The sequence below is a fragment of the Alligator mississippiensis genome, chromosome 10 (genome assembly GCF_030867095.1).
Source record: "Alligator mississippiensis isolate rAllMis1 chromosome 10, rAllMis1, whole genome shotgun sequence".
Taxonomy (NCBI): domain Eukaryota; kingdom Metazoa; phylum Chordata; order Crocodylia; family Alligatoridae; genus Alligator; species Alligator mississippiensis.
Window position 1 is genome coordinate 32,458,211 of NC_081833.1, and position 27,123 is coordinate 32,485,333.

Consider the following 27,123-nt stretch of genomic DNA (forward strand, 5'->3'; position numbering starts at 1 on the left):
ACCCAGGTTTCAACTGATTGAATTGCAGATGTCTGAGCCCAGCCATGGATGTTCCTGAACTACCTTTGCCATGTTGTGGTTCCCAGTTTTAACTCTTTGTTATCTCTTCTCTCTTCACTGGTTGTGTCTATCCCTCAGTATGAGGATGATGTCTGAGGGAGTGGGATTATTGGTGAGTTTTTAGATGGCTGAATAGTTCAATCCGTGCTCTGCAAGCTTTTTCACAGATATGACAGGTGCTGCCTTGGGGGGGGGGGGGGGGGAGCACAGCTGTTGGCCAGGATGTTGTACACTTTCCTTCCTCCTCTGCCATTTCTCGGCTTCCTGAGCAAGACAGTTCTCATCAAAGAGTGCTGCTCTCAGTTGGTAAAGACACGGCAAAGCAGCTTTCTGAAGGATGCACTGGCACAGAGAATCTTATGTTCGATTTTTACATCAAGGCTGACTGATTGACTGGGAGAGGTGGCTGCCAAGGTATGGGAAATGCTCAATGTTTTCCTGGGGTTCTCCATTAATGGGAATTCGGGGAGGGGGAGGCAGCTTGTGCTGGGGCAAGCTGATGGAACACCTTGGTCTTCCCAATTTTAAGGGAGAGTCCCAGGCTATGATAGTCACCTGAAAAAAGGTCAAGGGTAGACTACAGATTGGTCTCATCATGTGCAAGGATAACACAGCCATCAGTGTACTGAAGGTCAGTGATGCCAGTCTTGGTAACTTTCAGTTTGCTGTGAAGGTGCTGCAGATTGACAAGCTGACCATCCATTCGGTACTCAACCCCAATTCCGGGAGGAAGACAGTCACAGATGAGAATCAAAATCACAGCAAGATAAATGAGACAAGTGTTGGGGCAATGACTCAGCCCTGCTTGACACCAGCATGGATGGTAAATGGGCCTGTCTCTGATCCATTGCAAAGGACTGTGGGCGGTCATCCTATCATGGAGTAGCTTGAAGACACTGAACCTAGCCAGCACCTTCCAGAAGGCTTCATGTTTCATTTTACATGCCCAAATGGCAGTTTTCTAGCCACATTCATTCTAAAGATGGCACTTATGCATAGTTTGCAATCATACTCTGTGTGCATTGTGAACATGTAAGCATCCATATGGCTACTGTGCCTACACAGGTCCATAAACACAGATCTGAGCAAAAGTCCCAAATTGCTACATTGAGGGAAGAGGAGCCAAAGTGTCTTGCGCTTAATGTTTACTGGATAGAGAGAATTGGGTAAATTTCTGCACCAGTGGGAGCAGGTTCTAGGCTAAAACTCAGGATCTGCTCCCTTCCAGTGAGGGATCCATCTCATTGAGCTAGACAACCTCTAGCTTACTCTCTTCCTTGTGGCCTCATATATCTTCTCCCTTTCTTGACTCTTCAGGGGCAAGCTTCAAAAGGAGGGCTGGAGAGGTGACTGGGCAGTGCTTAATATGTGTCCTAGTGGTTAATGCACCATGCTAAGAAATGCAGGGTTAAAGTCCTTGTATGTGAAGGGCAGGTGAGGGGGGCAGGGACTAGAACCTGGGTCTTCCATTTCATGGGCATATATATGTGCAGATCTGTATGCTTAATAGCCATGTGGATGACAAAGTGTCCATACTGCTTAGGGCATACAGTCCCCAAAATTGATAGTCATAATCCTGGAAAGCTGACAGCAGCTTCCACATGGTTCTTGACAGAACGGGATCTTGATCCAATGGCAAGGAGGCCAAGACAATTGGAGATCTTATTCTGCTGCAGCCTTCATCCACCTTTGCAGCCATTGAGATTCTAAAATCTTCTTCCATCTGCTCCTTCATTGAAGACTTGTAAGACCCATGGCTGGGGTCTGGACAGGCTTGTTATAGTGGCGACCTGTACTCACTGTATCAGAGCACCATCAGAAGATATATGTGGCTTTTCAGGAGGGAGAGCATTGCCATCTGCTGTCCAGATTCATTTCCACACCCTGGTGGTGCTGCCACTGCTTGGTCCATGACTGCTTATTCGTCAGAGTTAACTCGGCATGTTTCTCAGCTAACCTTCCCTGAAGGTCATTCCACTATCCACTACCTGTGGCCATGCTGGATAGCAGCACAGCTGTGCTTCCAGCCTTGAAGTCTATGCAATAAGGATATTTTGGAGGTTGGTCCCAAGCAGAGAGTGAAGGTATTTAAGATGGTCAAAGGGATTATAATACCTGGTTCATGCACAGCACCAATAGGTACAGTTCACAGGTGTTGGGCTTATTCTCTAAAGCCACTATGTGGTTTGGGACCCGACTAATGAATTTTGGCATCTCCTCTCTCTCTCTACTCAGCAGGAGATAGCTGAGATCAGCTGATACTCACAGGCACTGGTGCTTGTGGTGATTTGTCCAAGATCACATTTGTTGGCATTCAGAACACAGGGCAAGGCTTCTCTCATTAGCAAACTCTTTGACTAATGCTTAAGGATATTGTCTTGTCTCTTCTGACTTCCCCTTCTTTGTTGTAGAAATGCATGCATTTGCTTTTATATGGGCACCCCACATGACAATGGCCACATTATTTAGGAAGTACATCCAATGAACTGCAGTCAGGAAATGTTAGGGTTGCGAAGTCAAGCAATCACAAGGTAGGGAATGCCAGAATTAAGATTCCTTGTGCAGCGTTCCTGTAGGGAGAGCTGTCCAACTAATTGATTAATTAGCTGATGTTTGTACAGCTCTTTGGAAATGTAAATCACTGGTCACATACAAGTCTCTTCCTCAGTAGACCCTCTTAATGGAGCCCATGACATTTTTGGGTTTTGAGAGCTAAGTGTTCTTAGGGTTTTTTTTATTCTGGCAAATTCCCATAAACAAATTTTCCTGAAACTGAAGTAAAGGTTGCATTGAAATCCTCATAACAGCCCCAGAATTTGACCAGGATCACTTGACATGAGATAAAATGACATAAAAAAGACACCTGCTATCATTTGGGCTTTGGATAGTAAAAAATGTTAGGTATTCTGAGTTCTTAGTAATGAGCACACAATGTTTCTCCTTCACATTCTTATGGGTTGTACCAGTGTAAGACAAAATGCAAGAAGCACACAATGACATTTCAGTCTATACATATACCTTTGTGCCAGGTTTTCATTTTCTCCTCAGTCTAACTAGTTCTCTGTTTGCATGATGTCTTATGCCCAGTGAAAAGTGAATACACCCCTGTTAAACAAACCCTGTTGCTCTGTACACAAAGGAGTGCACAGCCATTGTCATGTCAAGCTTAGGGTGTTATGTGGAGCTGCTGTTGCACACAGTAAAGTTTGCAAAGGCAGGCAACTAATTTCAGAGCTTTTGGGGGTATGTTTTATTTGCTTCTTGAGGCTTCTTATTGGCCGCCAAAGGCCAGATCTGATGAAGGTTGTGTGACTGTGAACTGAGAGTATGGATTTCTATTTGAAATCTTTGGTTTTATCTTGTGGATTATGTTTGCATACCTAATAGTGATAAAATTGTGTGGCACCCCTGAAAGGATCTCAATTCATCCTGGGTGAAAATCACTTCAGGTTATGTATAGTGACAATGACTATATTCTTAACTCTGTACCAAGACTGAAATATTTCCTCTCAGGAGAACAGAGGACTCCAAGCTCATCTATATGAAAAGCAATATCTGTGGGGAAAAACAGCTAGATAGCACAGCTAGTACCTTGCTTGAACAATTTAGGGCTACTTTTGCCATAATGTATATTTTTAAATTACCATGTGATCATGCAGTTACATGCCTGGCACAAACCTGGCATGATACGAATGGAAAATGATGGCAATGAGGCGGACCCTTGAGTTCGTCCTCAGGTAAAACTCTCATTGAATCTGATTAGGCTTGCACAGGAGTAAGGAACAAGCAGCAGCAGTTTCTGTTTTTGAAAAGTTTGGATTTAGCTGGTCAAGCAGCAGTCAGTCTGACCACATGCACAAGGAAACCAAAGCCCTGATTTGGGCCTGTTCTTGGGCACATGCATGAAGTTAAGTGCATACTTTGGTTCTGAATAGAAATGTGTTCATAAATCACGGTTCCAATCTGTAATATATTGTATTAATTTGTGAAAGATGTCTGATAAAGATGCGTATCAGAGATGACCTGCTATTGTTTTTGCTTCTGTCATTGTTGTCATCATTGTCATCATCATCTCTGGCCAGGTCATTCTCAGTGACAGAGGTCAGCATGCTCAGACCTCCACTCCAGCTGTTAAGGGAGAGTCCTCTGCAATGCGAGTCATAGTCTGGCTACATCTCCGCAGAATCCCATCTGTACGCGCTGCCAGAGTGCTGGCCTTTCTATGCCGAAACAGCTCAGGGGGGCCTAGTGGCAACGTGGTGAATCAAAACCTGGCTGCTGAGTGGTAGGGCTTCTGATAAGAAAGTGGTTGTCACTGCTGACATTAGGGGCTGACTGGATGGCCCAGAAGGTCTCTTCCAATCTTGTGTTCCCTTCTCTGTGCCAGTTTGATGACACAGAGAAGTTGTGATGCAGTTAATATGACCACAGGACACTGGGATTTGAGGCAAAGTGGAGTAAGATTGAAAAGACCTGTGTTTAGCAGGAAGATCAGGTGAGTTTTTGACCTTTGCCACCATTTAATTAAAGTGTCTTGGCAAATGTGTAGTGGAGCAATGTGACTCAGCAGTGGCAGCCAGCGTAGAGGTTTGTGGTCACATGGCACTGCAAGTTAATCAAACTAATGAGGGATGAGCAGGCCCAGACCAGACTGGAACACAGTATTCTGCTGCCAGGTGCTAAAGAGCAAGGGCTAAGGTGCAAAGATGAGATGCTTAATTGATTCCTGTGCTCCCACCTAGAGCCTTTAAATTTGGATCTTTCCTTCAATGTGGGCTGATGTGTAAAGAAGCAATCCTAATCTTAACATTTGAGCTTTCTGTCAGAGATCATTCAAGGGTCACTAGTGATTTTTTTTTTTTTTTTTAAGCAGATGTCAAACCTTCAAGTGCTTTTATATTTTATAGGATAACTTGTTGAAATGGTGATAGCTGATTAACAGTCAGAGGTGTGACTGCAGTCTGGATAGTCACACTCACATGAGTTTCATTTCATAATCTGCAGTAATAGTCACCAGTGATCCTGGTTTTCTCTGATTAAAAATTGCAAATTCTCTGATTTAAAAACCCAAAAATCCGTGGTGAAAATTAAAGGCCCCTCACAGTCCCGCCCCTCATACTCCCCCCTGACAGTCTCAACAGCCCTCCTGATGCCCCTTTCAACAGACCCCCAGACCCACAGACACAGACATGCAGACAGAAACATACAGACACAGACACTGACACCCACCCCAGCAGGTAAGTGGGTGTGGGGGGAAGGGGTGGGGCAGGGCGGGGGAAAGGGAAGGTGCTGGGGCGGTAGATCAAGAAGCGGGGGAGTGTGCCCCTGTGCCCACTCCCAGGGCCAGGGAGTAAGGGCAGGGGTGCCACTCTATGGGCCACACACGTGCCAGCTAGCCTGACAGGGGGGTTCGCACACAGAGGCTGCCACCTCAACTCTGCCACTGCACCCTGTGCTACCATCCCATGGCTACCTGAACAGCTTTGTGGGCAAGTTGCGCAGGGTGTGGCAGCGGCAGTGCAGTAGCAACCACTGTGTGCGGGCCACATACGTGCCGCCCAGCCAGGGGGTGGAACTGGGGGGCTTTCCATGCAGCAGCATGCCCCGCAACTGGCTGCATGGCTCCGCGGTGGTGCAGGGTGGTGGCAGCTGCATGCACGCTTTGCAGGCAAGCGCTGCCACCATGGAGTCATGCTCTTTGCCCCAGGCAGCACACCACAGCTGGGAGCAGGGCCAGGGGGTGAGGGCAGGGGTGCCCTTCTGCAGGAGGCTTTGCGGGCAAGCAATGTGGGGTGCAGTGTGGTGGTGCCCGCCATGTGTGGGCCGCACATATGCTGCCTGGCTGCCTGCCCAGGGGAGAGGGAGGCTTGCATGCGGCTGGAGCACAGTTCCGTGGCCGGCTCTGCAGTCGCGGTGAGGGATGGGGTTGGGGGGTGCGGGAGCTTGCACGCGGTGGCCACTGCTGTTTACGTGGAGGGCCATGCCAGTGGTGACAGCTGCTGCCTACAAAACCTCCTGCTGACGCTGCGGAGCTGTGCCCAGAGCTGCGCTCCAGCTGCCAGGCGGCAGCGGCAGTGTGGTGGTAGCCAGCTGGCTGGCAGGCAGCCAGCCCCACCACCATCCCACGCCACACCGCGCTGTGTTGCTGCCACCGGCCACACAGCTCTGAGCACAGCTCTGCGGTGGCAGCAGGAGGTTTTGTAGGCAGCAGCCGTCACCACTGGCACAGCCACTTACCTGTGGAGCCATGCCAGTGGTGACAGCCACAGTGTGCAAAACCTCCCTGTGCCACTGCAGCCATTGCGGAGCCATGACCATGGAGCTGTGTGGCTGGCTGTAGGGCAGCAGCGGCAGTGTGGTGGCAGCCGTGGCCGCCATGCAGTGCGAGATGGTGGTGGGGGCGGCTGCGTGCCACCTAGCCACCACCACACTGCCACTGCTGCCCTGAAGCTGGCCACACAGCTCCGCAGGCATGGTTCCACAGCGGCAATGCGGGGAGGTTTTGCATGCGGGGAGTGGGCATAGGGGCACGCTCCCCCCCTTCTTGATATATCCCCCAGCACCTTCCCTTTCCCTCACCCTGCCCCTTACCCTCCCCCCACACACACCTGCTGGGGTGGGTGTCAGTGTCTGTATGTGCATCTATGTCTGCATGTCTGTGCCTCTGTGTCTGTGGGTCTGGGGGGCTGTTGTGAGGGGCATCAGGAGGGCTGAGGAGGCTTTGGGGAGGAGTGCAGGGCACCAGCAGCACTGGGGGAGGCTGTGGGAGGCCTTTAATTTTTATCACAGATTTTGTGTTTTTAATCAGAGAATTTGCAATTTTTAATCAGAGAAAACCAGGATCCCTGGTGATCACACCTTTAACTGCAGTGTGTTCACACTCATTGTTAATTTATTCCCTGAGCTGGTCTTGTTAGGCATGAATTTATCTATTAGGGAAAAATGAAGTTTATCTGAGTCATAAGCTTTATTAACAGGGATTTTGCACAGAAAATCTCTATAAATATGGTAACAAAGTAGACTTTTACAAGATTTTACAAAAATAAAATCTTTAATTAATGTGTTTGTGGCTGCTATTGAAGTAATAATTTGTCTGGGCAATGGTATTGCATAAAGGCTTGGTTGATCATAGTCCATATTAGAATATTAACATCAGGAACACAGCAGTCTCCTGCCGGCAGCTGCCAACATGTGGTTGCCACAATTTATAAACAGGTATGAGTATGTTTTCGTGATAGTGATATTGTACCTCTGCCAGCTTTTGCTCTGTTCTAAGATCTGGTGAAATATTCTAGTTTTACCATGCATCAAAACGTCACATTGATAAAGAAGGGATTGATACTGAGGATAAGACCTCTCATTGTTATTCACAGGTTGCTGCAACTGCTTACAATTAGGCTAGGGACAGACATTCAAAAAGCCTGAGCCTGAATTGATTCACCCTTTGCAGGTTAGTCTAACCTGGCTAGGCTGAACTGGTTTCCAACCATACAGACAATCCCTCTGGACTGAGGAAACCTAGGCATATGCCTGCAGTGGCCCAGGCTGAAAGCCAGGAGGCGCTACAGTAGCCCTCCTTGCCCTTCCACAGAGCTACACTGAGGGTGGAATGGCCAGGTCCCAGCAGGGCTCTCATTAGGCGGGGAGTGAACCCTCACCCTGACTGCAGTCCCACAGGAGTGTTGCCAGTCTGCAGCCTGGGGCTAGCACTCTGAGGCAAAGGGTGTATGTGTAGTTCATGCATCTGATGATAGGAGTTTTTCACTGTCCTTCCCTGCTTCTGTATACTTAGGCAAGCAAGTTTAGCTGATAATAGTGTTTATCATCATCATCTTAGTGTTTGTTGCCCCATTAAGAAAACAGAAGTTACCAGCTGTCTGTTGATTCAGCACAGACCCACCATGTGGTCTGCTGGCTAATACACAGACACCTCTCAGCAAAGTAGAGGGGAGGGGGGAATTTGTGCTTAGCAGAGAGTGGTGAGGGGGAGGAAGGAGAGCAAACAGCTCTTCTCAAACAGTGTTTCCCTTTGTCTCTCCCACAGTAGGGACTGTAGCCAGCATGTGGTCTGCTAGCTAATGCTGAGGTGTCTGTGAAGGAAGGGGGAATGCCTGCTTAGCACAGAGTGGGGAGGGGAGGTGGGGAGCAGAAGCCAGGTTGATGCCTGCAGACACTGCCAAGCTCCAGCAAGGCAGCAGAGGGGAGGGGCCAGCCCTACTGTGAAGCAGAGAGCCCCACCCAGCCAGAGAGCATGCGGGGATGCTGGGGGACTCTGATTTATCTTGAACCAGCAAGGGATCTGGGACAGACGTTTCATAAACCAGTTTGAGCCACATCAGCTAAGTCTACATTCAACCAGGTTTATCTCAAACTGGTTTCAGCCATTTTTAAACTGCTTTATGTGCACTGAACATCTGTTCTCTTACAGGTTTAAACCAGTTTCTGATCACTTAAACTGTTTTATGTGTAATGTCTGTTCCTAGCCTTATAAAATGGTCTCTGGGTGCATCTACATGAGATACTTATCTGCACAGTAGTGTAGTTTACTGCGAAGTAAGCATGCACCTCTACATGTGGACATGCTTACTACACAGTAAACCTCACTAATCACAAGTACATTTGCTATCTGCAAATGCAAGTAGCAAATTTACTTTTGATTTAGTAATGGCACAGTAGCACTCATGTAGATGACTGATCAGAAGCAAATCTGCTTCAGGTCAGCCATCCATCAGGGGGTGGGAGATATCTCCCTGCCCCTGGGAGCTACCTGCTGCTGGAGTGGGATCTGTCACTGGAGTCCAGGTGGGGACTTTGTCCTCCTGCCCAGCCACAGCAAGCTCCAAGACCCCTGCTCTGAGATCACGATTGGGGAGCGAGGGGCCAGCATCGGCTCCACAGTCATGGAGCTTGTGCTGGGAGATAAGTATCGCCCTGCACTGGCCCCATGACTGCGGAGCTGGTGCTGGAAGATAAGGGTCTTTCAGTGCCAGCCCCATGGTCACGGAGCTGGCACTGGGAGCTCCCTGCTGGGGAGGGCTGGGGAGCTTGTTTTCCACTCAGCTCTGCAGCATGCAGCTGGGTGGGGAACAAGCTGAGGAGCCTGTTCCCTGGACAGCTCCACGAGCCTGGAGCTTGGCAGGGAACAGGCTGGGGAGTTTTGTTCCCTGCTCAGCTCCGCACTTGCAGAGCTGAGTAGGGAACAAGCTTGTTCCCCACCCAGCTCCATGCTGGTGGGGGCTGGGAACCGTCCTGGTCAGGGGCAGGTCCCAGCCCCAAGTCCCAATTGGGTGATCAAGCCACTGGTGCATCAGGGTAGGGAGCTGGGACCTGCCTCTCCCCTGTAGCTCTTTCCAAGTCCCCTGCCCCTGATTGGGGAGCCAGGGTAGGGGGACATTGTACCCACCCCGGCGGCAGGCAGCCCCGAGAGGCAGGGTTCAATGTCCCAGCCCCAGTCAGGAGACAGTTGTCTCCTGTCTGGTACTCCCTGCCAGCTGGTGGGTTAGCACCCAGGGGGAGCCTAGACCCCCCCCCCCCAAGTGGTGGAAGGGTCCCATTGCAGGGTCGCAGAAACTGGAAGCTGTTTGCTGTCATTATCAAATCTGCTTCTGCTTCCATGCATGTGTAGATGCCTGCCCAGGAGGATTTACTTGTCAGTAATTTACTCATGAGTAAACTGATCCCAGATCAAAGGCATGTACAGACATTCCATCCTACCACTGTATTAAAACTTTACTTTTTTTGCATAGCAGGAACCATCTGACTAAAGCCCCCTCTCATTTAGTAATGATAGACAAGTAAGACCACCTTTTAATGAAAAAGCACTAGAGGGTAGAGTTCTGATTGGGCTTGCAACCTTTAAGGCTGCATTTCCTGACTTCTGAGAACTCAAGTGTTTCAGCCTTACTATTGCAAGCATAGAGTTTAAGACCAGAAGGAGCCATTAGATCATCTACTCTGACTTGTATATCACAGGCAATTAAATTTCATACTAGCATTCCTGTATAGAGCTCAATGGTTTTGCCTTGTTTTAAAATATAACATGCGTTCATGAATATTAGGAGTGTTTTAATGAAATATAACAATAAGTAGATAAAACTGGAATGTACTGACCAGTGTATTTTATAGAAATCCTCATGCAGATTGTCAAACAGTCTTCTTTTTCATAGAATGTAATGTTTACTACTTTATTATGTTCATATCAAACCTTGATTTTAGCAAGGCTTTTGATACCATCTCCCGTGACATTCTCATTAGCAAGCTAAGGAAATGCAGCCTAGATAAAAGTTCTGTAAGGTGGATACATAACTGGCTGGATCATTGCACTTAACGAGTAGTCATCAATGGCTCAATGTCTAGTTGGGGGAGGTATCAAGTGAGTTTACCAAGGGGTCTGTCCTTGGTCTGGTATTGTTCAACATTTTCACTAATGATTTGGAAGATGGGATTGAGTACACACTTAGCAAATTTGTAGATGATACTAAGTTGAATAGAATTGTGGACACTCCAGAAGGCAGGGCTAGGATCTAGAATGAGACTATAGATATGGTCTGCAATCAATGAGGTGGGATCCAACAAGAACAAGTACAAAGTCCTGAGCTTGGGATGGAATAATTGCGTGCACAAATACAGACTGGAGAGTGGCTGGCTAGGTTGCAGTACTACGTGGAGGGACGTGGGGGTTATGGTGGACCATAAGCTGAATGTGAACAACAGTGTGCTCTTATTGCAAAAAAAGTCAACAGCATACTGGGTTGTATTAACAGGAATGTCACTTACAAACCAAGGGAAATGATTCTTCCTTTCTGTTCAGCACTGGTGAGGCCTTACCTGGAGTACTGTCCAGTTTAGGGCCCACACTTCAAGAAGGACATGGACAGTTTGGAAAGAGTCCAGCACAGGGCAGCACAAATGATTGGGGGCCTCGGAGACAAGATTTATGAGGAAAGGCTAAAAGAACTAGGATTATTTAGTTTGGAGAAGAGAAGACTTAGGAAGGATGTGATAACAGTCATCAAATACCTGAAGATTGATTATAGAGAGGATGGAGATGGGCTTGTCTTTGTGGCTATGTGGGACAAGCCTAGGAGCAATGGCTTCAAGCTGCAGCAGAGGAAATTTAAGTTGGAGACTAGGAGGAACCTTCTGACTATGAGAGTGGCAGGGATTGGAACAAACTACCTAGAGAAGTTGTGAAACCTCCATACTTGGAAATTTTCAAAAGCAAGTTATATGATTACTTGGCTGGGATGGTTTAGTCAGAGATGATCCTGCCTTGAGCAGGGGGTTGGACTGAATGACCTTGTGAGGTCCCTTCCAGACCTACTTTTCTATGATCCAAACAGGTGGGAAAGTATGTGCCTCCCTGCCCACCTGCTATGACAAAGTCTCTTTGTAATCCTTGACCCCTGGATTCCTTCAGTAATGGAGGAATGGGATACAGAATATCTTTAAATTCATGACACCTTGTTCACTCATATTCTTCAGAAAACTATCTGGAGTATGCATACATCAGTGCAGGTGAATTTCATGTAAGCAGGTGGATGTGGAATTCTTATTGGGCATAAAAAAAATTCCCAATCAGTATGATAATGTGCAATAGTGGCTGAGGCCTGTATGAGAGTCCTGAAAATGAGACATACCAAATCCATGATACCAGACTTAGAATCAGTCCCCTACGAAGATGCAGGATGTGCTGTTCTTAAACTATCCCAGATAGATGCTTATCCAGTCTCTTTGTGAGAGAGATTCTATGACTTCCTCTAAGCAGTATGTTCTATGATCCTGCTTCACAACCTGCTTGGTGAAGTGGCCTGTAGTGGCTCCATTTGGTTAGGAGCAATATCTCCCCTGGGTTCCTGATCAGTCTGGGTTAGTGTCTTGAGGACACCTCCACATACTTAATGATAGCAACAGCATCTTGTGGGAATTTCACTCAGATGATTCCTGCTGCAGTAGAAAATGAGTATCTAAATCTTTTGTTTCTGACCAGGAGCCCTGAATATTTTGAAGCCTTTCCAAGCCAATCATCTACATACTGGGGAAAATTACTTTCAGTCCCTTCTTTGAAATCATTTGTATGAATAACGAAAGCTCTATTGCCACGTCTGATCTCCCTGGTAACCTCCAAAGTCACTTCTTTCACTAGCTTGGTAGTATTTCTTTAGCAGCTGCCTTTTGTATTCTTCCCTTTTGTTAGTTTTCATCACTGCCCAGTCAACAGTCTTTCAAGCCTGAACTCTGACAGGCCTTTCTGGATGGCTAAGTATACATTGTGCTCTGCAACTTCTTGCACTGCAGTCTAGTCTGAATCTCAGAGAATTCCATTCATTTAATTAACCATGGTCTCGATTTCTTGAATCCAGGCTGGCTGTCCTTAATCAAACCATGCTTTCTTGACTGTGTTTTCTTTTGATCTGTTCAGATATGGTCACAAATATTCTTCTGAAGTGATATCAAACTGGCATGCCATTTAATTTCCTGGAATGTCCTGAAATCTCTGTAGGTAATGGACTTGTGGTAGCAATGTTGCTGTTTCACTGTCCCGTGCTTAGCAGGCCTTAAACTGCCTGCCACAGGTGATTTTCCAGACATTTTTTGCTCTTATATTTTGTTTTTGAAGGAGATTAACTTTGTCTAAATTCACAGGATATTCTAATAACTCTATTCCTAGTCTGCCCTCTGCACTGCTCTACACACAGACTTACAGAGAGATTTATTATTCATAAATATGGGTTGTCTGATCACATGGATTCTCAAAAACAGTACAGCTATTGGCTGCTCAAAGCCCCAGCAGATGGTGTTATTGATGCATGTTAGTGGAAGCTGAGAAGCTGTGGTATCTTTGGTCCTTTTTTGAGTTACCGCCTGAGCTTGGTTGGAGCTTTGGATGCATCTGGAGCAGGCTGCAGCACTGAGGACTTTGTAATAGCACTTTACTGAGGGCTTTGGCACAGTTAATATCACTAACAGCATCCCTGGCATGTCCCTGGGGAGATGATCATGAGCATTACCTAGCCTTGCTTGCTGTGCTTCACTGTCATGTTTCAGGGTTGGTACATGAGGATAGGGCAGGGTAGATGAGGCATGCTTTGGTGCAATGAGGCATGGCATAACACACCCATTTGCGCAGCAGCTTCTTGGCTGCCATCTCCACCAGGTAGGGAGCTCACAGACTCGGGCCTATGCCATAGAGGGTGCTTTAGGCCAGCCTGTTAATTTTTTCTCTGTGTGAATTCTTATCCCACTCCCAGATGTCTGAGCACTGATTTATTTCTGAACCCCCCAAAAATGCTATGTCTCCAACTTATACTTGGACAGAGGACAGAGTAGATTTCTGTGACTGGTGATGAAAGACAGCAATTTCTTTCAGGATAAGCAGTTTCCTTCTGCTTATGAAGGAGTCATCTAAGGTACCTGGAGCAGGCCTGAAATGCAAATGGCTTTCCTGCCCAAGCAGATTTGAATTCATGTTGATACTTTAATAAATTCAAAAACGTGAGCATTTCCTGTATCACTTTCATCTACTGATTCAGTCATTTTGAAAACTTTTGAGTTTATTGAGCTGTTCTTGGCTCTCAGTTCTGGTGATAGTTTTATGTTTTTCTAGATGTTGTTTAGAGAGTTCCTCAGATTACTTATTCCACTCTTGCATCTGGGATAGAGGTTATGTCACAGGCTAGCAACAGCCGGATCCCTCTTCTAGAAATGTGTACTCCATGTGCATTGGGAAGCCTTGGGATTTTTTTAGTTTGGAGAACAGAAGATTGAAAGGGATAGATTTTAAATGCAAAGAGTTGTTGTGAGGAGGACAGTAATCAATTGTTCTCTTTGCTTTAAGGGGACAGAAAAAAAAGTGATGGGCTTTTGAGAGATTTTGGTTAGATATTAGGAAGAATTTTCTAGCTATGCGGGTGGTTAGGCATTGTAATGGATTGCTTAAAGTGACTGGAATCTCTCCATCACTGGAAGTTTTTTTAAATGAAGCTTAGGCAAATATTTGTCTGGGATGGTTTAGTCAGGGATGATCCTGCCTTGAGCAGGGCATTGGATTAGATGACCCCTTGAGGCTCTTGCCAGCTATTTTCTGTTATTCATCCACACCTACAGGCACAGAACACAATTATGCATTTTTGCAAGCTCAGTAAAGCTCTCTATTTTCCCATATTTGTCACATACCATTCAGGTACCTCTCTTTGAAAGCTGAATCTTTAAATGGCAAATTCTAGCTTTGGGAAGAGAGTCTTCAGAAATAAATGTTTTATTTATGTCTTTTTTTAATTGTAGGTCTAAAATTACCCTAGACTTATACAACAGTTTTGGCACCTAGTCAGAGAACAGTTAAAGACTGTTGAAACAGTCTGCACACAAATGGCATTTGCCCTATTAAAACAGGATCCAAGGAAACATAAGCTAACATCAAGCTACTTGTTTTTGCTACAAATTATATTGAATCTGCACAATTTCAAAATTAATCTGAAGGATTTGACCTTGAAAGAATCTAGCAAAAGTCTGTGTCTACCACACAGATATGGGCAGGGGAAAAGATCAACTTATCCAAGCAAATTTAAACTTTGGCTTCAGATGAGATTTTCCACTGATTTTTGTCAGCCTCCTGCTTTCTTTTGAACAGTTGCACAGACCTCTATAATCAATTAACATCCTTAACTGTCTTATATCCTAATAGGACTGAAACTACTCTTTCTCTTGCACTTAAATGTCAGCAGCTACTTTGTTCATTGCAAGTTCTTCTCTGAATCACATAGGATAAAAATAGGGGGGAAACCTACGTCAGAAAAGGAAATACCTTTTTAACACAATATGTAATTAACCTAGGGAACTCATGGTCACAAGATACAGTTGAGGCTACGTGCTCGTTGGGATGCCAGAAATAGACAATAATGAGAGTTTGAGAGAGAGCGAGCACATATCAATGAGTGGAGACATCTACACATGCAATTAGTGCTATATGGACTTACTCTGCAGTAATTTACTGTGCAGTAAACCCACCCTGTACAGCATCTGCACCTGCGTGCATTTGGGAGCAGATTTGCTGCTCTTGGGTGTAGTCTGCTTCCACTCTTCTGGCCCTGCACTGGCTCCCTGCAGCAGCCAGGGGGAGCAGGAGGCTCCGCCACAGCTGTCTGAGGTCAGGGATCATCTTTAAAAGTCAGCCCTGTGTGCTGCTCCCTGGCCACCTGTGTTTCTGGCCTGGAGCAGGCTGCAGCATGCTGGCACAGCCCTCTGCGACTCTGTCGCCAGAGCCTGTGACCACCACACGATGGCTGCTGTACCCCCAGATCCTGGGAGTGACAACCCGTGCCCCGGGCTCTTGCTGGCCACCCCCCCCACCTGTTGCCTAAGCGGGGAGCACTGCCTGTCAGGGGGTGCATGTGCAACCTCTACGTGTCACCACTGGTTCCTAGCGTAGGTTAGGGACTGTTTAGAAAAGTTGCACATAAAGAAGTTCATGGGGCCAGGTGGGAAGTACCTGAGGGTACTGAGAGAGTTGGCTGATGAGATTGCATAGCTACTGGCCATCATCTTTGAAAATTCATGGCAATTGGGAGAGGTTGCAGATGATTGGAAAAGGGCAAACAGTGTCCATATTTAAGAAAGGGAAAAAGGAGGATCCAGGAAACTATAGATTGGTCCGCCTCACCTTGGTCCCTGGAAAAACCATGAAGTAGATCCTCAAGGAATCAATTTCTAAGCACTTGGAGGAGAAAAAGGTGATTAGGAACAGTCAGGATGGATTCACCAAGGGCACATCATGCCTGACCAACCTGATTGCCTTCTATGATGAGATGACTGGCTCTGGAGACCAGTGGATGGTGGTATATCTTGATTTTAGCAAGGCTTTTGATACAGTCTCCTGCAACATTTTCACAGGCAAGCTAAGTAGGTACGGGCTGGTTGAGTAGACTGGATGTAAGGTGGATAGAAAACTGGCTGGAGCAGTGGGCTCAGAGAGTAGTAATCAATGGCTCGATGTTTAGTTGGCACCTGGTATCAAGTGTAGTGCCCCGGGGCCGGTTTTGTTCAATGTCTTCAGCAACAGCCTGAAAGATGTCATAGCGTGCACCCTCAGCAAGTTTGCACATGACACCAAGCTTGGGGAAATAGTAGATAAACTGGAGGTTAGGGCTAGGTTTCAGAGTGACCTAGACAAATTGGAGGATTGGGCCAAAAGAAATATCATGAGGTTCAACAAGGACAAGTGCAAAGTCCTGCACTTAGGACAAAACAATCCCATGCACCAGTACAGGCTGGGGGCTGACTGGCTGGGCAGCAGGTCTTTAGAAAAGGACCTGGGGATTACAGTGGACAGTAAGCTGAATATGAGCCAATAGTGTGCCCTTGTTGCAAAAAAGGCTAACAGCATACTGGACTGCATTGGAGGGTATGTTGCCAGTAGGTCAAGGGAAGTTATTATTCCCCTGTATTCAGCACTGGCGGAAGCCACATCTGGATTACTGTGTTCAGTTCTGGGCCCCCTATTACAGAAAGGATGTGGACAAATTGGAGAGAGTCCAGTGGAGGGCAGTCAAAATGGTTTGGGGGGCTGGGGGACATGACTTCTGAGGAAAGTCTGAGAGAACTGGGCTTATTTAATCTAGAGAAGAGAAGACTGAGAGGGGATTTTGTAGCAGCCTTGATACCTGAAGGGTGGTTCAGAAGAGGATGTAGTTACACTGTTCTTGTGGCAGATGACAGAACAAGGAACAACCGTCTCAGGGTGCAGCAAGGGAAGTCTTGGTTAGATAACACTGGTAGTCTTGGTAGTAAAACACTGGAACAGGTTACCCAGAGAGGTGGTAGAAGCTCCATCCTTGGAGGCTTTCCAAACCCAGCTAGCCAATGCTTTGGCTGCTATGATTTAGTTGGGGGTGGTCCTCCTTTGAGGAGGGGGTTGGACTAATTGGTCCCTTCCAAACCAAATTTTCTATGATTCTATGATAAATGTGTAAAAGAATCATAATCAAGTCTAATAGGATTGCCAGTCTCCAGTTTTGTCTTCACTAATTTTATTTTCATAGCTGAAAGTACTGTTATAATATTGTGCTTTCCATGTAAAGTCTCAAAATCATTTGCAGTTGTCAGTTAATTAATCTCTACACCCATGTTGGAAGGAAGGGAGGTCATGTTAATAACATCCTAATCTCGCAGGTGGGTAAGCTGAGGCACAAATTTGAGCTAAAACTTTCAAAAGTGCCTAGGTGACTTGAGAACCAGAGTCCCATTTATTTCCAGTGAGACTTAGGGCTGTAAGTTGCTTTTGAAAAATAGGCTTTTCTAGAATTGGCAGAATTTCTGGTTTCTTAAGTATGCCTGGCTCCAGTGGCAGCCAGGGAAGGCAGATTATGTGAAAGCAGTTTGTCTGGAGCTTGGAACAGAGGGGGGGGTATGTATGTGTGTGTGTGTGCACGTGCTTGGGACAGAGGGGGTGTGTGTGCTTGGAAGGGGGGAGGAGGGGTGCTCTCAGGTTATTTTGTACTCATTGAAAGCATCTGGGTAACAAAAGTGCAGAAGCTGGGGTCCAGTCTCACTATAGTGAAGGTTCAAGGTTTTCCCTTGTGAGAAGTGGAGACCTAAGACCTAGTAAAAAGGGATATACTCGCTAAGGAAGTGCCTAGTATTGAGGTGTAGTAACAGTGCGGTGCATGCAGCAAACCCTAGGAGTGCTGATCTTATCAGCTGACTCAGAGGCCGTTCCCAGATAGTGGTGATCGATGGGATGCCCTCATCCTGGAGGGCTGTCTCCTGTGCTATTCAATATATTCATTAATGATTTGGATGAAGGGGTAGAAGGCGCAGTGATTAAGTTTGCAGATGATACTAAGCTGTAGGGAAACACAAGCATACCACAGGATAGGGCAAAAGTCCAGGAGGACCATGACAGACTGGACTTATGGGCGGAACAAAATCAGATGAGGTTTAACAGGGAGAAGTGCAAGGCACCTGGGTAGGAAGAACCCTCACCACAACCATACAATGGGTGGTGGCCTACTGGCTGGCACAACATCTGAACGAGACCTGGGGGTCATGATTGACTGGAAGATAAATATGACCCAACAGTGTGACGAGGCTGCCAAAAGGGCCAATAAAATTTGGACGTGCATCAGCTGCTGTGTGGCCAATAGATCCAGGGAGGTACTTCTCCCTCTCTATTCAGTGTTCAAGACGAGGCTGGACAGGCACCTTGTCGAGCTCGTCTGAGCCCAATACTTCCTGCCCATGGCAGGGGACCAGACTTGATGATCGTACAAGTCCCGTTCGGTTCTGTGATTCTATGATTCTAACTTCAAATCCTGGTATAATTTGCTTTAGTTTACAAAAGCACAATAAATTATGCTGCTGTAAATATGCTGTGTGCCCAGGCCTTTAAGTAAGTGTGCTTGCTCAGATTTTTTATGAACAACTGCAGAAAGAAACACCTCTGTAAATAAAAACATAAAAGAGTAACATTTTTAAAAGTGTCCTTGGAACATGCCCGCCCATGCAGTTGCGTTCAACATTGCACATGGAATTTCAGGGGCCCTTTAAAATGGGCCTTCTAACCCTTCAGTACTAATACAGCACCAGTGTTGTGGAGCTAAGATACGGAGAGGGTCATTCAGAGATGCTGGCACTTCCTGTATAAGCATGTTACCTGAGGTGGCAAAAAAATGGAGGCTGTGCTAAAGTGGCTCCTCTTGAAGTGTGTGCTAGCTTACAGGATAAGGACAGCAGAGCCCTCTGGCAGCTGTGCATGGTAGGAGCTGGAAGGGCATGGCGCGGTATCAAAGTGTATTCTGTCTGCAGAGCTCCAAGGCACTGTCAGAGCCTGTTAAGAGATAGAAGTCTGGGCTCCCTTTTTACTGCTAGTAAATGCTCACAAACCCACCAGTCTAAGCAGCTGAGAATCTTCTTTTACAGTTAACATTAGATACATATTTTAGTTAAAAAATCATGACAGTCTGTTGGATTCATCTGTGTAACAGTTGGCTGCCTCCTCTGGCATTTTTTTCAGGGCTGCAGAGTTAGTGTCATGAAATTATGGGTCTTGTTTTTACTGCTCCTTTACTACTTGCCAGGAGCCCCAGAGTGGGGAATACACTGACTCTGCCACTAGGAATCCTGTGTGCAACGAGTTTGGCCCCAGTTGTCCTAGAACCCCATTCAAACATGGAAAGAGGAGCCAAAGTCACCCTGTGACTTGCCGCATTGTTCGCCCCAAAGGGTCAACCACTGGAATAGCTGCAATATTTGTTTCATAGAGTTAAAATCAGAGGGATCATTAATCAGATTGTCTGATCTCCTGTTTAGTGTGGGCCATTATATTCCATACAAATACCCTATATCAAGCCCAATAACCTTATTTAAAGTACTGAAGTCCTCAGTTGATTAGGTGAGACAGGCCCAAATGATCCCAGCAGGTGACCAGGTGACAAACCTGACTAGACAAAACATGATCAGGCTACATCTCACATATGGAGTGAGGCTGCACAGTAACTGGAAACAAAGATATTCCTGTAATATTTCACATATATTTCCTGGCTGACCCTGTATGGTATACAATGGACTTTGAGAGAGTGGTCCAGTGCTCTGAGGTAATCAGAGAATCCTCCTTAGATGCGTGGCTGGGGTGTCTTACTCTTAGGTCAGAGTCACGCTGATTGCCTGATTTGAGGTTAGGAAGGAGGTTTCTACTTAGTGAGGTTAGCAGAGATCTTTGGGGTGGTTCTCATATTCTGGAAGCTGCAAGGGAAGTCAAATCAGTGTGGGTGGGCACTGTTTAAATACCCTTCCCCTTAGCATTCGCTCTGCTTCTGTAAGCTGCAGGCTACTGGGCTTGATGGGTCTATGGTCTGACTCAGTACAAGACTTCTTATGTTCTCAGATTTGTTGTTGGGGGAATTTGTCTGGATCACCTTATCTCTAATTTACTTTATGGTTTTTGACTGAGTGCAGTGGTTAAACTTAAGGCAGAACTGCTGGGAGTTGAGCCTGTGTCTCAGATCTGCTTTGAGATAGCTGGGAGAGAGCAGACAAAGAATTACATTGTTTTATCTGGGGTCCCTGCAGGGCATTACCAGCACTTACCAAAAAGATATTTTAAAACCAGCTATAGAAACCTCATGTCTTATGAACTCCAATATCTCAGATGTGAGTCTGAGTATGATTTTGCCTCTCTGATCACTCACTGGAGGAATTAATTCACTCTGGCATTCTGAAGATTATAAAAAAAGAGAAGAAAGAAAGAAAAAAACAAACCCAGGGACAAGTAGCAGTGCCCAGAGATTGAGGTTTAAAAATTGGCTGCTGCACATTTGGCAGAACCTCATGTATGGAAACTTCCTGTGGGTTTGCACTGTGCAGAGTGGATTGTTTAGAATGATCATTCAGCCTCATGCCAATGAAGGACTACAAAGACATTTTCAGGATGATTGCTAATAAGTGTCAACATTCAGATACATTCTATAGATAAAACCACAGTAACATATGGTATAAATGAGTCTGAATTCTAAACTTCTAGTTACTTATGTTCTAAAAACCTGGCTGTTACCAGCCTAGACATATAGTCCAGGGAGTTGGGCATCTCAACAGTTTTGACAAACACCACAAGAAGCTTCTTCTTATCTTTAAACATCAAAGTTCCTTTTAAAATTTGGCCTGATGTTCAAAGGAGGACATGGGCATTTAAAACATGATAGAGATGGGGTTTAGGAGCTGGATCAAATTGTTCTCATAGGCATCTACAAAAGGCAGTACCTGAAATCTAGGTACCCTGTTCCAGAAAGGTAATCCACATTAACAGGATTAGGGGTCTAGAATTCCCAAAAATTAGTGAAGACACGTAGCTCCAGAGCAGAGGCGGGCAATTATTTTGGGTGAAGGGCCACTTACTGAGTTTTGGCAAGCCATCGAGGGCCACATGACAGGCAGCCAGGGGCAGATGAATATTAATTTTTTAAAATTTTTTAGGGACCCCATGGGCTGGATAGAATGGCCTGACGGGCTGCATCCAGCCCGTGGGCTGTATTTTGCCCACCCCTGCTTCAGAGGATGATTCAGGCCACCTAGGCATTAAGCAGGGAGTCTCCTAGAAGCAGCCAGTAAGAAATACGCAGGGGTATGTCTGAACTCCTATCTCTTCTCAGACCTTGGGCATCTGACTGGCATGTGAATGTTTGGCACCCCCGTTCTCTTGGGATCCAGAGTGCCAGAAGTGAGGTGCTTATCTAAACCAGGGTGCCTAATTCACAGTGACAACTGCGTTTAGTTTAAAGAAAAATATAGCATCTTACAGTCTCTGTTAAATACAGCATTTCTTTGGGAGGGTGGAAACATATTTTGGTCACTGCTTCCCAGGTTGTTTGTTCATTTTACCTTAGGTGGTCAGGTTAAAAAACAGAAATCACAGTAGGAGCAGAGACCAGAATCCAAGTTCTGCAAATGGATGGGGTACAGTGCTTTACTTGGTAGTGAGCTCAGTGCTGCTGGGACTTGGGCAGGCTTTAGGCACATTCCAGCTCCCATCAGGATTACAGTGGAGCTCAGGTAGAATTTGGTGCCTAACATTTGGTAAGCTCCAGCCCACACCAGTAAAAGGCAGCCAACTCCTGGTTTAGAGCATTCACTTACCAAGTGGGGGACTCACTCAGAAGTTGGTTCCCAGACCTCTGTGGTCTGAAAGAGCTCAAACCACACCCCCAGTTTCCCAGGAGAATGCCAGGTGAGAGATGAGGCTGGAGAAGGGGCACTCTTCTCTTCTCCCATTGAAGCTGCAGCACTGGGCAGCCAGGCATGCAAAATGTGTTGGATCCAAAATAAAGAGTGGTGCAAAATAAAGTGGTGCCGGTACTCAGCTGGGAGGGGCTGAGTCTTGGGTCCTGGTCCCTGCTTCCTGGATTGTTTGTTCATTTAACTTTTAGCAGGCATTGGGTGAAAAAAAAGAAGTTGGGACTCTGGAACTCTCCTCTCCCCCCCCCAGCAAGTGAGTGCTCTAACCACTAGGCTGCTGAGTCAAGTTCCTTCTCATTTGCTTTCTTTTGGGCCCATGGATGTTACATTCCTGTTGCATAATCCCAGCTTCAGCAGCTGGGGTAGAGAGTACATTTCAATATAGTTGATAGCCTGGTGGATAAGGCACTCTCCTGAGAGATGGGAGATATGGGTTTGGCCCTCTCAGGTGTATCATAGTGTTAATGCATTAGAAAGTACATCAGAGAGGTTCAAAGATGCCACAAAATGGCCACCACAAAGCAAGGGCTCCTCAGCAGAAGCTAAAACTTTGTTTCCATCCTAGCCCATGAGTCCCAATCAGTCTCTAATAGAGCTCCAGACCCTACACTGGCAGTGATGGAACAAGCAGAGAGGAACTTCCAGCCTGGATTAAAAGATACGATTTTGTCTTAGTTACTAATGACACTGCCAAGTGTTAAAAGTGAAGGAATGTTGGAACTCCACTTTTGCTAACACTCTTGATGATGTTTGTTTTGCAGATTTCTCTGAATTTAAACAGTAGAAATCCATAACATTGTTTTCCCTTTCAGGAGCTTGATGTTACACTAGTTTAGATTCAAGTCCTTCAAGACACCACTGACTTGCTTAAAAATCACTGCTCCTTTTGCAAAGTTAGAATAATCAAGGAACTATCCTTTAGTCTTGGGTTGTTTCTGTACAAAATCTTAATGTGGAATCAGAATGTTGTGTCCCTTCTTAAATATGTGAGCTTTGGAATAAAGTCCTGTAGGAAACTTGACTGGGAGGAGGAGCCCCAGAAGTCTCTGAAGACTGTCTTCCATCACAGTGGAATAAAGTGTGGTGACATCAGTGTTGGAAGGCTGATGTGAATGGAAGTAGCAGAAGTGATGTACTGTATTCTTCTGAGATAAGAAAATCCTGTATAAAGGGTGACTGAGAGGCTGTCAACAGCCAGGTCCCACACAGATGAAATGTTAGCAAGAAGGTGAAACCTAGCAACTGTACTTGTGTTCCCTTTCAGGGACGCACTGGATGCTGCTACCCTGCTTTATAATGAGGTGGATGAAGGCGTCCATCGGCTGGTGATGTTGTCAAACAAACGCATCCAGGAGCTGGAGCTAGTGATGGAGTTTGAGAACTGTGAAGAATGTTTTAAGGAGGTAAGACCAGTTTGTCTTTGTTATCATGAATAGCTGTGTGGTTACAATTTGAATGCATGTTTCACAAAGGTTCTGTGTTCTTGTCAGGCCTTGAATACATTGCATTTGGAATAATATATAAAGGGTACCCAAAGGATGTGTCTTCACATCACTAAAACATTCCACAAACAACGTAGCACTTTAGCACTCTTTTCCCATGAATAGGTGAGTGCTTCCATACATGATTAACACTGAATTAGTTGATATTCCTACCCTGGTAAGATACATGCATTTGGGGATTGGTTTTCAGATGTGAGTACCAAGTCAAAAGGGAATCTTTATGCCCTGTACCTCTGAAAACCCATCCTTTAACACCTAATTTGAAGGAGCATAGCTCTGCTAACCTCAGCTAATTTGCTCCTGATGTATACTGATGCACCTGAGAGGAGACTTAGGCCTTCACAGTCATCCTTGGTGAGTAGCACAACTGACCCAGCATCTTCTGGGAATTCTCCATTCCACTCTCCTCTCCTCTGAAGATTTGGGGAGAACTGGTTTAATTTAGAGATGCAGCCAACCCCACAGTTCTGTGAGAAAAGGTGTATCCAGGGGTTGATGATTCTTAAAGATCCTTCCATTCAGAGGAAGACAAGTGCTATGCCCCTCTCCTTAGCACAATAAGCCTGATGCAAGAAGCCTGAATTTATACTACCAAACAGAATTCATAAATTGCACATAGACAGGTCCCCCAAACAATTGCCTTGATATTGTCTGCTGAGCTGCATTTGGAATTCAATTGAGTAAAAAGCTTAAGTCATCAGAAGGATGAGATTGCTCATGACTGTGCTTTATTTACAGCTCCCAGGTTTGGAATAGGACTTGGAAGTGCTGCTACCCTGCTGATTTTGCTGTGTTGTGTGAAACAGTGCTGAACTCCAGCAAAGTCAGTCCTTAGTCAGGTGACTTTATCCAGCTATGCCTAAGAGTATGAATCCAGAACACAGGCAGTGATCGGCTTATGACAAAAAGCCAGCAGGCACTAGCCTGGACACCAGAGGTTATATGGGGAGTTGTCTTCAAAAATGGAGAATGGTATTTTTAGCCCCCAAATAACCATAAAGTTCCCTTAAGTGGCAGGATGTCATTGATGTGCTCATAGGGATACAAATGGTCCTCATCCTTCTGCCAGACATAAGATGCCAGAGGGGAAGACCTGGCAGCAAATAGATCTTTTTCCCTTTTAGCAGCAAGGGCAGCAGAAACATAGGACCAGCCTGAGACGTAGGGCGTTCACAAGACTGCAGTTCACTGAGAAGCTTAGAGACCAAGCAACTACTTGCCTAATGCCATACGGTCAACAGTAGGGCTTACATTATCCTCCAACCTGAAATGGAAAAAGTCTGTGCAGAAAGCAGAAGGTTTGCACTGAAAAGCCAAGATGTGGGAAGAACTGTTCACTCACATTCTTTCCAGTGATTAAATGATCAGCCTTCACCAGAGAAGCTCCCAGCTCTTTCCACACAAAAGCCAGCCTTGCAGAGGAGCAATGATTGGTTAATAGCACGGTTGTTTTTCCCCTTTTTTCTAGGTCAGCAGTTGGATTGAGAATGTTGGCAGGAAGCAGCTGAAGGAAATGATCCACTTGGATGATTCACTGGAGATATTGCTTCAAACACAGAAAGAGTTCAGGGAATTTGATCTTGTTGCCAGTGTAAGTGTTTTCTCTTTGGAAAGATGTGCTTAGCAGTACCCACGTACAGAAGAGATCATGGCATGACATGACTGCCACAATAGGGCAAGAGTTAGCTGGGGAGGGCAGCCTGCCAGGAAGAATACATAGCATACGCTGACATGACTTCTGGGGATATGCCTGATAGTTCCCCCTGAGCTAGGTTTACATAGAGCGAGCTGCATGTCTGAGTGGAGACACTGTGTACATCTCTAAAGCTAGAAATTGATAGAGGTGCACCGATACATTGGTCCGATATTGGATCAGTACCAATATAAAGAAAACTGTCTGTATTGGATATCAGCCTGATGGGGCTGATAATTTGGCCGATAAATGCCCGTGCTGTGTGCAGCTGCTGCACAGCACTCAGGCAGCATGGAGCACAGCCAGCAGTGTGGAGAGCTGCCTCCAGCTGGTGAATCCGATGTGGTGGAAGAGAACAGGGGAGGGAAGGGGTGTAGGTGGCCAGATCAATGCCTCCCCGTGGTGAGGGAGGGGGTAGGGGTAGGGGCAGGCGCTGCCCAGGCCGGGTGGAGGGGGGCTGGAACCACAGCTCACAGTGCGGGGAGGCGGCTCCCACTGCTGCTTGCACCCCAGGAGGGCATGGGGGGGGGCGGGAGATGTGCCCCCTGGATGCGGTGTGCCCTCCTGTGCGGGGTGGGCTGCAGCTGGGGCTGTGTGGGGCTCTTCTTAGCAGGGACTGGGCTTGGAGTGGGCACCAGCGGTGCTGGGAGGATGCTGCATCCACTCCAAATTTCACCACCGCTCTGCTCCCAGCATCGCCATCTCCAACTACCTGGCATAGCCCTGGCTTTTTCCGGCGTGTGGGTGGAGGCAGGGCATTGAGCTGGGGCTGGGGCTGCGCTGGTTGGCTGGTGGTGGCGGCATTGGAAGTGGAGCAGCGGTGAAATTTGGGGTGGATGCAGCATCCTTGCAGTGCTGCTAGCACCCGCTCTGAGCTGAGCCCCTGCCGAGAAGAGCCCCGCGCAGCCCCGGCAGCAGCCTGCCCACTCTGCCCCATGCAGATCTGGGGGCACACGTCTGCCCCGTGTCCTCCCGGGGTGCAAGCAGCGGCGGGAGCCGCCTCCCCCACAACAAACTGCAGCTCTGGCCTCCATCTGCCCTGCCTGGGCACTGCCTGCCCTTGCCCCTCCCCCCTCCCTCACCGCGGGGGGCGTTGATCTGCCCCCACCCATGCCCCTTCCCTCCCTCCTCCCCTTCCACCACATGGACTTACCAGCTGGAGGCAGCTGTATCGGAAATCAGATTGCTATTGGCCAATATGCCTCCTTAAATATCGGCTATCAGTATCAGCCCCAAAAATCTCTATCGGTGCACCCCTAGAAATGGATGTTGCCAAGTAAAACAGATCAGCCATGCCAGGATTTGGTTTAGCTAGGGATGATCCTGCCTCATCAGGGTGTTGGACTACATGACCTCCCAACGTCCCTTCCAGCCCTACTTCTCTATGATTCTCTATAATGTGTCCTGGCATGGCTGATCTACCTCACTGGGCAAGACACATCGCCCATTGCCCCACCTGTTAATTCTGTGGGACAATGGAGAATGTATTACTGTGGTGCTTGAGGAGCTTGGTGCACCCTGGGAATTCCCACGCAGAATTGGGCCTCTGTAACCCTGGGAGTGCCTTTTGAGCTTTCTCTGCTTATGGAGAAATGCTCCAGAGATTCATAGACTCATGGATGTTAGGGTCGGAAGGGACCTCAGTAGGTCATCAAGTCTGACCCCCTGCCCTGAGCAGGAAAAAGCACTGGGGTCAGACAGCCCCAGCCAAGTGCTTGTCCAGTCTCCTCTTGAAGACCCCCAGGGTAGGGGAGAGCACCTCCCTTGGAAGCCCATTCCAGGTTCTGGCAACCCTAACTTCGAAGAAGTTCTTTCTAACTTCCAACCTAAATCTGCTCTCTGACAATTTGTGGCCATTGTTCCTAGTTACTCCAGGGGGTGCCCTAGTAAATAGAGCATCTCCTATTCCATGCTACCCTCCCCTGATGAATTTATAGGTAGCCACAAGATCACCTCTCAGCCTTCTCTTGCAGAGGCTGAAGAGATCTAAGTCCCTCAGTCTCTCCTTGTAAGGCCTTGCCTGCAAGCCTCTGACTGTACAAGTGGCCCTCCTCTGAACCTTCTCAAAATTCTCCACATCCCTCTTGAAGTGCAGCGCCCAAAACTGGATGCAGTAGTCCAACTGCAGCCTGACCAGTGCTGCAT

General features: G+C 46.8%; 1 protein-coding gene across 4 annotated transcripts in view; it reads left to right on the forward strand.

Annotated features, from left to right (window-relative positions):
• PLEKHG4 (pleckstrin homology and RhoGEF domain containing G4) overlaps positions 1 to 27,123 on the forward strand; it is a 185,386-nt gene that overhangs the window by 105,314 nt on the left and 52,949 nt on the right. For all 4 annotated transcript variants that reach the window (XM_019490982.2, XM_019490984.2, XM_014595358.3 and 1 more), the window contains 2 exons: positions 23,048 to 23,186; positions 24,754 to 24,876. In XM_019490982.2, the coding sequence (XP_019346527.2) occupies positions 23,048 to 23,186; positions 24,754 to 24,876 (262 nt within the window). The remainder of the gene's footprint in view (positions 1 to 23,047; positions 23,187 to 24,753; positions 24,877 to 27,123) is intronic.